At 34.4% G+C, this 13,727-nt stretch overlaps 1 protein-coding gene across 1 annotated transcript; it reads right to left on the reverse strand.

Moving 5' to 3' along the window:
• Nucleotides 1-2,637: 2,637 nt before the first annotated feature.
• Nucleotides 2,638-4,724, reverse strand: LOC114265835 (UPF0481 protein At3g47200-like). The gene has a single exon (XM_082877804.1). It carries the CDS (start codon nucleotides 4,109-4,111, stop codon nucleotides 2,813-2,815), a length of 1,299 nt encoding a protein of 432 aa, XP_082733930.1. The 5' UTR covers nucleotides 4,112-4,724; the 3' UTR covers nucleotides 2,638-2,812.
• Nucleotides 4,725-13,727: the final 9,003 nt, after the last annotated feature.

Genomic DNA, 13,727 nt, shown 5'->3' on the forward strand with positions numbered 1-13,727 from the left:
TTTTATCCAAACACTTCCAAGCTTCAATAATGATATCATTTGGTTCTAAAGCCTTATTGGATTTCATCTTCTTAAGTGCAATCTCCACTTCAAAGTTCCTAATCCTATGATAGAACCTATAGTCTTGGTTTATCGTATTACTGGTTATTTCTTCCCCTATTGTCGTGCTTCCATGTTATTCATTTAATAGTCTCTCAAAATACTTCTTCCATCTTTCCTTAATCTTTTCATCCCTCACCAATACCTTAGAATTCTCACTCTTAATGCACTTAACTTGATTAAAATCTCTTGTTTTCGTCTCCCGTATCTTAGTAAGTTTGTATACACTCTTCTCTCCCTCCTTACTATCTAATCTAGTGTATAGGTCATCATAAGCTTTCAACTTAGCCTCTCTCACTACTGTCTTGACCTCCTTATTAGCCAATCTATAGCTTTTAATGTTTTCCTCAATTCTATTCTTTTGCCACTTTTTAAAGCACTCCACCACCAAGTTTCTCTATAGCTGGGTCCCGTTTCTTTCGACTCTCTAAGCACTTCCCTTGAGATTCTCCTCATACAATTGGTCATCGAATTCCACATAGTGTTAGCATCATTTTCCAAGTCCCAAGTACCTTTCTTCTCCATTCTATTCTTAAATATTTCTAATTTATCCCCTTGTAGGTCCCACCATCTCGTCCTACGACGCCCACCATTCTTCCTAGCTTGGTATTACCCTTTAAAACATAAATCTAGTACCAAAATCCTATGTTGAGAGGTTAGGCTCTCTCTAAGAATCACCTTACAATCATTGCATTTTGGGCAGTCCACTTTTCTCACTAAGAAGTAATCTATTTGGCTCTTAACTGACCCATTTTTAAAGGTTATCAAATGCGCCTCCCTCTTCTTATACATAGCATTGGCCACCACCAGGTCAAAAGTCAATGCAAAATCTAAGATACTCTCTCCAGCCTCATTTCTGTCACCAAAACTGTATCTGCCATGCACCCTTTCATGGCTTACTTTATCTATGCCTACATGGCCATTAAAATCTCCACCTATAACTAGGTTCTCTCCTACGAGTATCTCCTGTAGGATCTCATCCATTTGCTCCCAAAAATCCCTCTTAGCCTGATCATCTAATCCTACTTGAGGGGGGTATACACTAACAATATTCACTATATTCTCTCCAATAACTAGTTTAACTAACATAATCCTATCTCCTTTGCTAATGGCCGCCACTGCATTCTCCACAAAACCCTTGGCAATTAAGATTCCTACCTCATTCATGCGTCTATCCTTACCACTATAATATAGTTTAAAATCGATATCCTCAATTTCCCTAGCGTTTTCACACGTTCACTTAGTTTCTTGTACGCAAGTTATACTAACTCTCCTCCTAATCATAACATCTACCAACTCCATCGTCTTACCAATTAAGGTTCATATGTTCCAAGTGGCTACCCTAAACCTATAGTGCTTCTTTACCTGCGCTCGTCTAGCAAAATGCTGGAATCTTTACCTATTTTTCACCGCACCTAGGCGTCGATGCGGCGCCCCTTGCTCACTTTTCGAAACACCCGGAGGCAGGCGCAACGCATAACTTGAGGGAAATGACCTAGCATTTAAACGATTCAAAGTAGGATTCATTGCCATAAGAGATCCGAGCGGCTTTTTTACATGCTGGCTGTTAGCTACCTAACACACAGCCCTCATCCTTAATCCAGGCTTGGGACTGGCGAAGTTGTTAACAACCCTGGCAGAGTTAATTTAAAATTATATATTAAATAAAAAATATAAATTATAAATTTAATTTAATTTAATTAAAAATAATAAATTAAAATTTAAAACATGGATATTAAATAAAAAACAATAAATAATGTTTTAAATTAAAAACAATAAATTACAACTAACAAATTTAAAGTTATTTATTAAATAAAAAATATAAATTATAAATTACAAGGGTACAATAGTCTGTTGAACATTTATAGTCCTTTCCAAATATCGAATCCCATGAGAAAACAAACACGGGATACGCATTCAATCCAACCAAATAGTCCGGAGGATTCACAGTCCCAGGATTTAAGTCTGATGGATTCTAATCCCCCTTATCCAGCTCATCCAATTAAACACACCCTGAGATTCCTGAACTAACTACATTGTTTTGTCGTGTGTTGAATAACCATTCAAACTGTCAACATTTCAAAAACTCATTCGATTTTCATAGCTCGAGAGAAGGGTAACAATTTTAGGAATTCTAAAGGGTGTTTGAACCCAGGTTTTATTGAATTGGCTTTCGAGTCATCCTAAAGCACTAAATTATAAACAGGAGTGTGGTTAGGAGAGGAACAAAATGAGTTTGGAGAATATTAGTTGATTGATTCAAATAGATCTAAACTGCTTTATAAAGTTTTCATACATCAACTTGATTAGATACAATGCATCTTATTATTAAGGGCAATATTTCTTTTCTTATATATAGTTTGATATTGATCTAACTTCTTGTAATGTCATCCAGACTTTATTTATTTATTTATTTATTTATTCACAATTTTGTCATCTCTTGCATGACAATATTGTATCATATGGTACAAAATAATTTTATCACCTCTTACATGATAATGTATCATATGGCACAAAACCGTGAAACAAATGAAGTAATTATAGCATCTTCACTTATTTAAGTTTAACACACTCGATTAACAAATAAGAATTTATCACTTCTTTACGTGACAACATATTATATGACACAAAACTATGACAGAAATCAAATAACATACGATATTGCTTATTCAAATTTGACACACACACGATTAATAAAACAATAATAGGGGACTCAATTAAAGCTGCCTTTGCCAAAAGAAAGAATGGAAAAGATAGTTTGTGCCACGGTAAGCAGCAGTAGTATGGTAGCAGCCAAAAATGAAATCAATGCCCACGGGCTGTTGAAGTAATTTCGCTTTAAGTTTGCCATCCACACGTTTCGGCGTCGCGTACAATGGTTGTTTACATCATTGAAAACTTGAGAGTAACTAAAATTTTCGGTATCTGATATGGTGATGTTAAACAACTTGTGCCACATGGAGTAAAGTTCTGCATCATCACCTACCCAACTTTCAATAATTCCACTACGACGAAGTAAACGAACATCCTCGGAGGAATTGATGAGGCAATTCATGAAGACGGCATAGTCACAAACGTATGTTGGCTCATGATATGAAGGACACGACTCAAAGGCAACTAGATTTGTGAAGAAAGACTCACCTACTTCTGCTTCTATGGTTAGTGATGGGATTTCCAATATCCCACTATTACTAATGAACTTTATATCAAACAAGTTTGTTTCCTCAGCCTTCTTGAATTGAATCCCCGACTCTTGCAGCTCTGTTGCAGAATTTATAAACTCCAATTGCTTTTCCGTTGCATTTCTATTCATCTCAGCAAACTTAAAGCACCAACAACTATGTACTAGGTGAAGTAGATGTTTGATGTTGTTGATTGAGATTCCTCTAGGAGCTTCTAACTTCTGGTCTGGTGCGTTGAATTGTAGAAAAGTTAAGGCTATTTGAATGATTTCCAAGTCTAAATCCGTTTTAGTCATGTTGAACAAACGAACAAGGATAAAGAATGGAAGTTGATTTTCAAGTAAAATTAAGTCATTCCGTAATGCATATCCAATCTGCACTGATTGGAAAATATGGTCATTCTTGTCTATCAGTCGCGGCATACTTAACTTGCGAAATAATTCAATGATAAAGAAACTGTCAAGAAGCATCATTTCCACAAACTCATCTGATTTGAGGCGAATGGTTTCTGCATAACAATTGCGTGCTCTTTCTTCCAATTCTTTTATGGCCATGATGTATTCATTCACACTCTTGTTTTTTTCTCGATTGAGAAGTTGTTGTAGGTACCATAATTTGTGCTCTTCCATCTGTTTTAGCTTAGCTTTACCACGATGGTAAGGACCAATAGCAACCATTAATGGTTCATAGGCTTTCTCATTTTGCTTCCGTAAGCCATCATACATTCTAAAGATACAACACTCGGATGATGGATGGTAAAAATTAGCAAGCTTTTCGGCAATACTAATGGAGACATTATCTGCTCTTTCTTCCGGTTCCCTTTTGGCCATGACTTCGCTGAAACAAATTAATTGTCATGCTTTTTAATATATATGTATATATATTATAAATTAATGTCACATTTGACTTTTTTAATTGTCACCGAATGTAGCAACTGTAACTCAGTTAAGAAAACTACCGTCAAAAACCTTTTTACTTTACGGTATATTTAGATTATGAATTTGAAATAGGAACGAAAAAAATTAAGTGAAATGTAGTTGAATTCACTCACTCTTTCTCTTTTCGTTTCTAAATCATTATCAAAATTTATTATCCGAATCCAATCTCGACTAAAAATAAGGGTGTTTTGAAGTTATGGAAATCTTCCGTGACTATATCTCCTTCTATGCTTCAATATTTTTTTTTTTATAAGGAAATAAATTTGCTACACTTCTCTTAAAGGGTATATACAATACACACCTTATCACGTATTTTTATAAAAAAAAATGGTGTGATCTTTTGGTTAAGTTATGATAATTTGTTATTTAAAAATAAAGTTATTATTTTTGTGATTTATAATAATTATGAACCACAAAATGTATAACATTACTTCAAAAATATATAGCATTACAAAGGGACGAAATCAAGATTTCATTACTGGATGGGCCGAAAAAAAAAAAAAAATTCACCATATATAAAAAAAAATCACCATATATACAAACACACATGTACGTGCGATACGATATATAAATTATATATGATAAGATTATACCAACTTCAGTTCAATCAGTTCAACCAACTCAAGTTCAAGACAGTATAACCCAAGTCAAGCAAACCAGAGGATAACTTCCCTAGCTCTAACAGAATTAGTAACAAAATTAGTTATAGTGATATATGAATGTATAGATTGTAGAGGCGGTGGACTAATAGTTAGTAAGTCGGTTCCACTCTTGTATTATAAATATAGATGTACTGATTGATTATAGAAATGGATTGAAGTTTTCAGTTTCTTATCATGGTATCAGAGCTTCTCTACTCCAACGAATATTGATCCTTCTTCATCTTCTTTCTCACATTGAATTCTTGAGTTCAAGTTCTTGAATCTGTTTCAATGGCTTCTCTTCCTCCTAATCTCACACTTCTAATTTCAAATCTCAATTCTTTTGTCACTGTGAAATTGGATTCTACAAACTACATTGTTTGGAAAACACATCTCCAAAACATACTCAGAGCTACAAATCTTCTCTGTTATGTGGATGGCACTTGTGCTTGTCCATCTGCAACAATCACAGATTCAGAAGGCAAAAATGTTATCAATCCTGAGTTTTTGAGTTGGACACAGATCGATGCACATTTGCTAAGTTGTATTACAGCAACTCTAACTCCCACGGTGTTCATATCTGTGTTTCATTGCAAAAACTGTCAAGAAATCTGGACATATCTTGATAAACGCTTCACATCACTCTCCAGATCTCATATACACCAACTCAAGAACAAACTCAGTAGTATCATGAAGAAATCTGAGTCCATGGAAGACTATCTTGCTCAGATCAAAAGTCTTGCTGATCAGCTCGCACTTACTGCCTCTCCTATTGAGGATGAGGATCTTGTTTTGATTACTCTAAATGGATTGCCATCTGAATATAATGTTGTAAAAGTAACTATTCGAGCTCGATCAGAGGCCATTACTATGGAGGATCTTGCTTCTCTCCTCTGTTCAGAAGCTTTGCATATTGAAGCCGATCATAAATCTTCTTCGTCAGATCTCACTGTTGCTTATACTGCAACTCGACATGAGACTTCTAACCAGTCATCTTCTTATCAGGCTGGTAGTCGTGGAAATAGATCATCATACAGAGGCTCTTCTCATAAAGGAGGAGGTAGATATTTTTCTCGAAATACTTTCAGTCGAGGTCGAGGAGGAAGATCTTCATCCTTTCATCATCCATCAGCATCTTCCTCTTCCTCTTCTTTGGTATGTCAAATCTGTGGCAAACCGAATCATACTGCTCTTGAATGCTGGCACAGACTGGATACTTCCTATTCACCACAAACTTCAACTGATAAACCTGTTTTCCTTACATCTTCATCTTCTGCGTTACCTAATTGGTATGTGGACTCTGCTGTCACAAATCATGTCACTCCTGATCTTACTAATCTCCAAGTTCATAGTCCCTATCATGGCCAAGACCATGTGACTGTTGGGAATGGTAGTCAACTTCCTATTCACAACACCGGTAATGGTATTCTTCCAACTCCTTCTTTTCCTTTCAAATTGACTAATGTTCTTCATGTTCCACATATATCATCTAATCTTCTTTCAGTTCATCAATTGACTTCTAATAATAATTGTACTGTCACTTTTGTTGACAAATCATTTGTGGTTCAGGACAAGATCACCAAGATACCTCTCTTCAGAGGTATGTATAGTCATGGCCTTTATCAGTGGCCTTCATCTTCTTCACAAGGTTCATCATCCTCACAAGTTTCATCATCCCAGCATTCTTCTTCTGCTTGTTTGGCCACTGCTACGTGGCATACCAGACTTGGTCATCCATCTCCACAAAAGCTGCAATATCTTGTTAATTTCAGTTGCCTACTACTTCATCTTCTAATAAGACTTTGTGTTCTCATTGTAGTGTGGCCAAGAGTCACAGACTTTCTTTTGTTTTGTCTAATTCCACTGTAAATAAGCCCCTTTCTCTTGTTCATAGTGATGTTTGGGGCCCTTTCTCTCCATCTATTTCTGGTTTTAAATACTATGTTTTGTTCATTGATGAATTTAGCAAATTTACTTGGGTTTATCCTCTTTGTTATAAAAGTCAGGTGTTTGCCAAATTCATGGAATTTAAGGTGTTTGCTGAAAATAATTTGAGACTAAGCTTAAAATATTTCGCACTGATGGTGGTGGAGAGTACACTAGTTCTCAATTTGAAACTTTTCTTAAAACCCATGGTATTATTCATCAAATGTGTTGTCCACACACTCCTCCCCAAAATGGAGTTGCCGAGAGAAAACATAGGCATCTTGTCACCACCACTATTGCTTTGCTACAGCAATCAGGTCTTCCTCTTGCTTATTGGTTTGATGCTCTTGCTACTTTTGTTTTTCTTATTAACAGATTGCCTAGTTCTAAACTTCAACATCAAACTCCGTATGAGGTCCTGTTTCATCATTCTCCTGATTTTGCGTTTCTTAAAATCTTTGGTTGTAGGTGCTTTCCCTGGCTTCAACCCTATGCTTCTCATAAGCTCGCTCCTAAGTCCATTCCTTGTGTCTTCATTGGTTATCATCCCTCTATCAAGGGCTATCGTTGCCTTGATCCTATTTCTGGAAAAATCTATTTGTCTCGACATGTTACTTTTGATGAATCACTCTTTCCTTTTCTGACTTCATCTATTTCTACCTCTCCACATCACTCTCCACCTACTCTTCCTCAACTACATTCTTTTTTCTGGTCCTCTTCTCCACCTGCTGCAGCTTCTGTTTCACCCTCTGCTCCATCAGTTCAGTCTTATGCTCCGTCTGTTTCTCCTTTCCCTACACCAGTTCAGTCTCCTGTTGCTCCCAGCCAGCCTGCTGCTATTCAGTCTATTGTTGCTCGACAGCCTCCTGCTGCTACTACTGTGTTGCCTAGTTTGCCAGCCTCTGCTTTATCTCCATCTTCTGCTGTCCCTACTTCTATTCCTATTTCCTCTCTCACTATTGATCTTCCTTTTGTGCAGCCTATGTCTGCTACTTCTTCTCATTCTTCTCTCAATATTCATCTCATGACTACCAGGTCCAAGACTTCTTCTTCTGCTCTCCTTTCTACTATTTCTCCTCTTATTGAACCTACTTGTTTCTCTGAAGCAGTTTTAACTCCTGAATGGTCTATAGCCATGCAAGAAGAATTTCAAGCCTTGCAAGACCAAGACACTTGGTCTCTTGTTCCTCTTCCTTCTCACAAGCAAGCAATTGGTTGTAAGTGGGTGTTTCGCTTAAAGAAAAATTCTGATGGCTCCATTGCTCACCACAAAGCTCGTCTTGTGGCTAAGGGCTATCTCCAGCAGGAAGGTATTGATTATCATGAAACGTTTAGTCCTGTTGCCAAGCAGCCTACAGTTCGGGTTCTTCTTAGCATTGCCCTTCATTTTAATTGGTCTATTAAACAGTTGGATATTTCAGATGCTTTCCTCCACGGTCTTCTTCAGGAAGAAGTTTATATGGTGCAACCTCCCGGTTTTGAAAGCTCTTCTCCTCACCATGTGTGTAAACTGAAAAAGGCTCTCTATGGACTTAAGCAAGCTCCTCGAGCTTGGTATTCAACCTTTTCTTCTTATCTTCTCTCTACTGGGTTCACAAATAGTCGTTGTGATTCTTCTTTGTTCATCCAGCGCACTTCTACCACTGTTACTTTTCTTTTGATATATGTGGATGACATCTTAATTGCTGGAAATAGTGCTGCCCATATCACTTCTCTGATTTATCATATGCACAAAGCCTTTTCCATGAAAGAATTAGGTGATATTTCATATTTTCTTGGTATATCTGTGACTCGCATTGCCTCTGATTTATTTCTCTCTCAGCACAAATATGCTACTGATATTCTCCTCAAGGCTGGTATGATCAATTGTAAACCATGTTCTTCGCCCATGGCCTCTAAATCTGAGCCTCCTTTAGACACCTTGGTACCCTTTTCTCAGCCATCCTTGTATCGAAGTATTGTTGGCGCCTTACAATATCTCACTATTACCAGACCGGACATCTCTTTTGCTGTCAACCATGCATCTCAGTTCATGCATGCTCCTACTGTTGCCCATTTTAATACTGTCAAGCGGTTACATCGTTACATTCAGGGTACTCTTCATCATGGTTTATTCTTTACTCCAGGCTCTCTGAATTTGCATGCTTTTTCTGATTCTAATTGGGCCGGCGATGTTCTTGATCGTAAGTCTACCACTGGGTATTGTGTCTTTCTCGGTTCTAACTTGATTTCGTGGTCCGCAAAGAAACAATCCACTGTTTCTCGGTCCTCCACCGAAGCCGAGTACAGGGCTCTTGTTCAAGCTTCTGCTGAACTTCAATGGCTTCGCATGCTTCTTCAAGAGCTCTCTCTTCCTTCTGTAACTCCTGTTTTATGGTGTGACAATCTCTCCGCCATATCTCTTGCCTCTAATCCTGTTTTCCATGCCCACACAAAGCATATCGAAGTGGATTATCATTTTATCCGGGAGCAAGTTCTTTCTCACAAAGTTGTGGTTAAACATGTGTCTTCCTCTGATCAAGTGGCTGATCTGTTTACCAAGCCCCTTCCCGTGGCTCATTTTTCTTATCTTCTTCCCAAGCTTATGGTGCGTGCCTTACCCATTCGCTTGCGGGGGCCTGATAAGATTATACCAACTTCAGTTCAATCAGTTCAACCAACTCAAGTTCAAGACAATATAACCCAAGTCAAGCAAACCAGAGGATAACTTCCCTAGCTCTAACAGAATTAGTAACAGAATTAGTTATAGTGATATATGAATGTATAGATTGTAGAGGCGGTGGACTAATAGTTAGTAAGTCGGTTCCACTCTTGTATTATAAATATAGATGTACTGATTGATTATAGAAATGAATTGAAGTTTTCAGTTTCTTATCAATATATACATAGGAAAAAAATTTAAATACCATAGAAACAATCTTTAATAGGATGAAGTTTTTTTGGTACAAAATAAAAATAGAAGACAACACTACAAAAGATTAAGGTTTTAGAGACCAAAATTTAATAACAAATTTTTTTTAAGGGATTAAAATATTTTTGTTGTGAAGAGTATCATCATTATATTTTTAGTAACGGAAATTGTATATTAGTGATGAATTAATATCCTTTTGGAACCAAATTTTTTGTTTAAAAGAAGAAATCATTTTGAGACCAAATTATTTTGTCCTTAAAAGTCTATTTATTAGTGACATTTTTAAAATTTTATCGCTAAAAGCCTTGTTTTTGACTTTTTCAGACAATTTTTTAGCGATTATTCTCATGATAATGGAAATTGGTCCCTTAATGTCTTTTGCAACAAATTTTTTACTTTTAAAGACTAAAATATTTGATTGTAAAACTCTTACATATTGTAGTGCAAGATGAGAGAATAATAAGATAAATGTATACATATTTTTTATACTATGGGCTATTTTATATATAAAATGATATATATATTTTTAAAGTGTTATAACAAATGATATTTTTTACACGAACAGGGGAGCCATAACCCCTCATAATCTTTTCCTAATTCCATCCCTTATTACAATAAAAATGTATAATTTTAATTTTGAATCATAAATTATCATAATTCTACTAAAAAATTAAATAACATATGCCACAAAAATGTGTAGTGTTTAAGAAAATGCGCAACAATATAAATGTAAGGGGTGCGTACCAATAAGGGGTGCGTACCAATAAGGCTCTCTTTTTTTTTTTTTTTAAATAATCATCACATGTGTTGGGAAGTTGCTACAGTGTAAGGCTTATTTTGTAGACTTTATTGCACCGTATGTAACTTAACGGTAATGTTTCGTACCAAATACAACAATATGTAGTTCCATTCACTACAAGAAAAAATATTTTTGACGATCACATATTTTTTTTGTTCGCAAATAGTCTACTTTTTGCGATTAAAATTTAACTTTTGGCGACCACAATTTTTTGGTCGTGAAAAATCACCTTTTGGTGACCAAAAAAAAAAGTTGGTCGCGGAAAGTATACTATTGGCGACCAAAGGCTTTTTTGGTCGCGGAAGATCACCTTTTGGCGACAAAAAAAAAAGTTGGTCACGAAAAGTATACCCTTTGGCGACCAAAAAAAAAGTTGGTCGCGGAAAATATACTATTGGCGACCAAAGGCTTTTTTAGTCGCGGAAGATTACCCGTTGGCGACCAAAAAAAAAAGTTGGTCGCAGAAAGTATGCTATTGGTGACCAAAGGCTTTTTTGGTCGCGGAAGATCACCTTTTGGCGACCAAAAAAAAAAGTTGGTCGCAGAAAGTATACTATTGGCGACCAGAGGCTTTTTTTGTCGCGGAAAATTACCCTTTGGCGACCAAAAAAAAAGTTGGTCGCGAAAAGTTATGGCGGGATAAATTTTAAAAAAAATGATACTACAGTAATTACATGTTATTTTTCTATTTAGGCATTAAAAGTTTTATAAAATAATATATAATCCAATATTTATGGGTTATATATTGTTTTTGCCAAATATGAACAAGAAGTATGTTATTGGCAGAGTGGATTGGGTGCATGGTGACTCCTTGGTCAGGAGTTCAAGTCCTAGGGAGCACAAAAAAATTATTTTTTTTGGGTCAAGGCGCTGACTTTTGGCGACCAACTTATCTTTGGTCGCTAAGGATGTGTTTGATTGGACGGACTGGAAAAGGGGGGATTAGAATCCATCGGACTTGAGTCCTGGGACTGTGAATCCCCCGGACTCTTTGGTCGGATTGGATATGTATCCTGTGTTTGATTTTTCATGGGATTAGATGTCTGGATAGGACTATTTTCAGTGAATCCAGCGTTTTGTTGGACGGACTAGATAGGATAAATGAACAAAAGACTATTTTACCATTTTTCAATTGTTTACTATGTAATAGCAATATTAAACATATCTTTAATATTTTAATTATTTTTAGTAAACATTAAACATACTAATGGTTAAATTTTGTTTAAAGATATTTAAACATACTAATATTGATAAAAAAAATTTGACTGGTATAGATTATTTTTATTTAAACAAATAAAAATTTATTGTTGAAATTAAACATACTAATGGTTAAATGTTTAAATTTTTATTTAAACAATTAACATTGAAATTATTTTGATGTACAGATTATGTTTAAACAATTAACAATTAACAATTAAATAAATGTTGATGTATAGATTATGTTTAAACAATTAACAAATGTTGATGTAATTAACAATTAACAAATGTAGATGTAATCAAATGTTGACGTATTAAAACATAATTTAATAGATGTTAAATAAATATACATGTTGATGTACAGATGTTGAAATAATTTAATAAACATGTTGATGTATAAATGTTTAAATGTTTAAATAAAACATAATTTAAATAAATGAAATTATTTATTGTTGAAATTAAACATTTAATTGTTTAAATAAAACATCTATTAAAACATCTATTAAATTTAAACAATGAAATTAAATAAAACATAAACAAAATTTTAAAATAAAACATCAATAAAATATCTATAAAAAATTATTTTAAAAAATTAAATAAATAAAACATTAATAAAAAGTTAAATAAAATTATTTTATTTTTAAATTGAGACATTTAAATTTTATTGAATTTTATTAAATATAATACATAATTAAATAATAGAGGGTCAAAATGGTCATTTTCGCATATAATCCAAACAGTGATTAGTCCCCCACTTTCTGTCCCATCCCTCCCCCCAGGACAGGATAGTCCCCCATATGGGGGACATGGAGTCCGGCCGGACATGGAGTCCGCCGGACTAAAAAAAATCAAACGACGCATAAGGTGCACTATTTGGATTACAATCCAAATAGTGGATAGTCCCCCCTCCTAATCCCCCCAATCAAACACACCCTAAAAGTTTACTTTTGGCTAATATAAATTGGACTTTCCGCGATCAAAAAAGTTGGTCGCGAATGGTCACTTTTAGCGACCAAAGGTTTTTTTGGTCGCAGAAAACTATTTGTGACGAGGCTTTAGCGACCAACTCGCGACCAACATATTTTGGTCGCGAAAAGGTTTTAGTGACCAAATATGGTACTTTTCGCGACCAAAATGTTGGTCACAGAAAGTGTTTTTTCTTATAGTGATTTAGGTTGTTCAAAATTTTAATATCCATTCTATCATACTCCTTTCGTTTCAAATTAATGGTCAAGGAATTTCATTCCTTTTGATAATACAACTATTGCACTTTAAAAAAATTAATTTTTTAAAATTACCCTTTGATAGTATATTTTTAAAAAAATATCAATGTCATAATTGTACTTTTTATATTGTTAATGAATTTAAAAGAATGGCAAAATAAGAAATTTATATTATTTTGTACTTAATTTTTGAAAATGAACTAACATTTTGAAACAATAAAAAATGAAATAAGGGACTAATATTTTGAGACAAATAGAGTATATGTTTTTACTAGAAAAAAAAAAAGTTCCAAACATTGCTTAAGATGTCTTATTTTAGTATATAGATTAACCTAGGGTTGATATCTTATGTAACTCAACATTGATACAAAAAAAAAATATATATATATATATATGCTTATTTATACACATATTTTCACCTTATTTTTCACTTTCTATTTTAAGCGTGAATGGAAATTGATATAGTTCTTTGAATTGTTGGAACCAAAAACTGCACAAGAAATGAATAGTTAAGAATCGATAACACCTAAATGTGTGTAAGTTTTTCACTGGCATTACTGTAAATATTTCAAATAAAAAATTTATACATAGAATTTATGTACAAAAATGTACTAAAAAATTAATATATGATTTTGATTCAACACTTTGTATGGTATAACTCACATCTTAATTAATAGACCATATATTAAATATTATGATTATTTTTGTTTTGTACAAATAAAAATTATATGTACGTAGCATTGCTGATAAATTTCAGTTAACTACTTTGAAATTCAAAAAAAATACAATAAGTTCTATAATTTTAACATAA

This window comes from Camellia sinensis, chromosome 7, assembly GCF_055761805.1.
Source record: "Camellia sinensis isolate YWXY chromosome 7, ASM5576180v1, whole genome shotgun sequence".
In the NCBI taxonomy this organism is placed as follows: Eukaryota; Viridiplantae; Streptophyta; class Magnoliopsida; order Ericales; family Theaceae; genus Camellia; species Camellia sinensis.

Bases quoted from the DNA above. Each gene is read 5' to 3' on its own strand.
- LOC114265835 (XM_082877804.1), bottom strand. From the start codon at position 4,111: ATGGCCAAAAGGGAACCGGAAGAAAGAGCAGATAATGTCTCCATTAGT.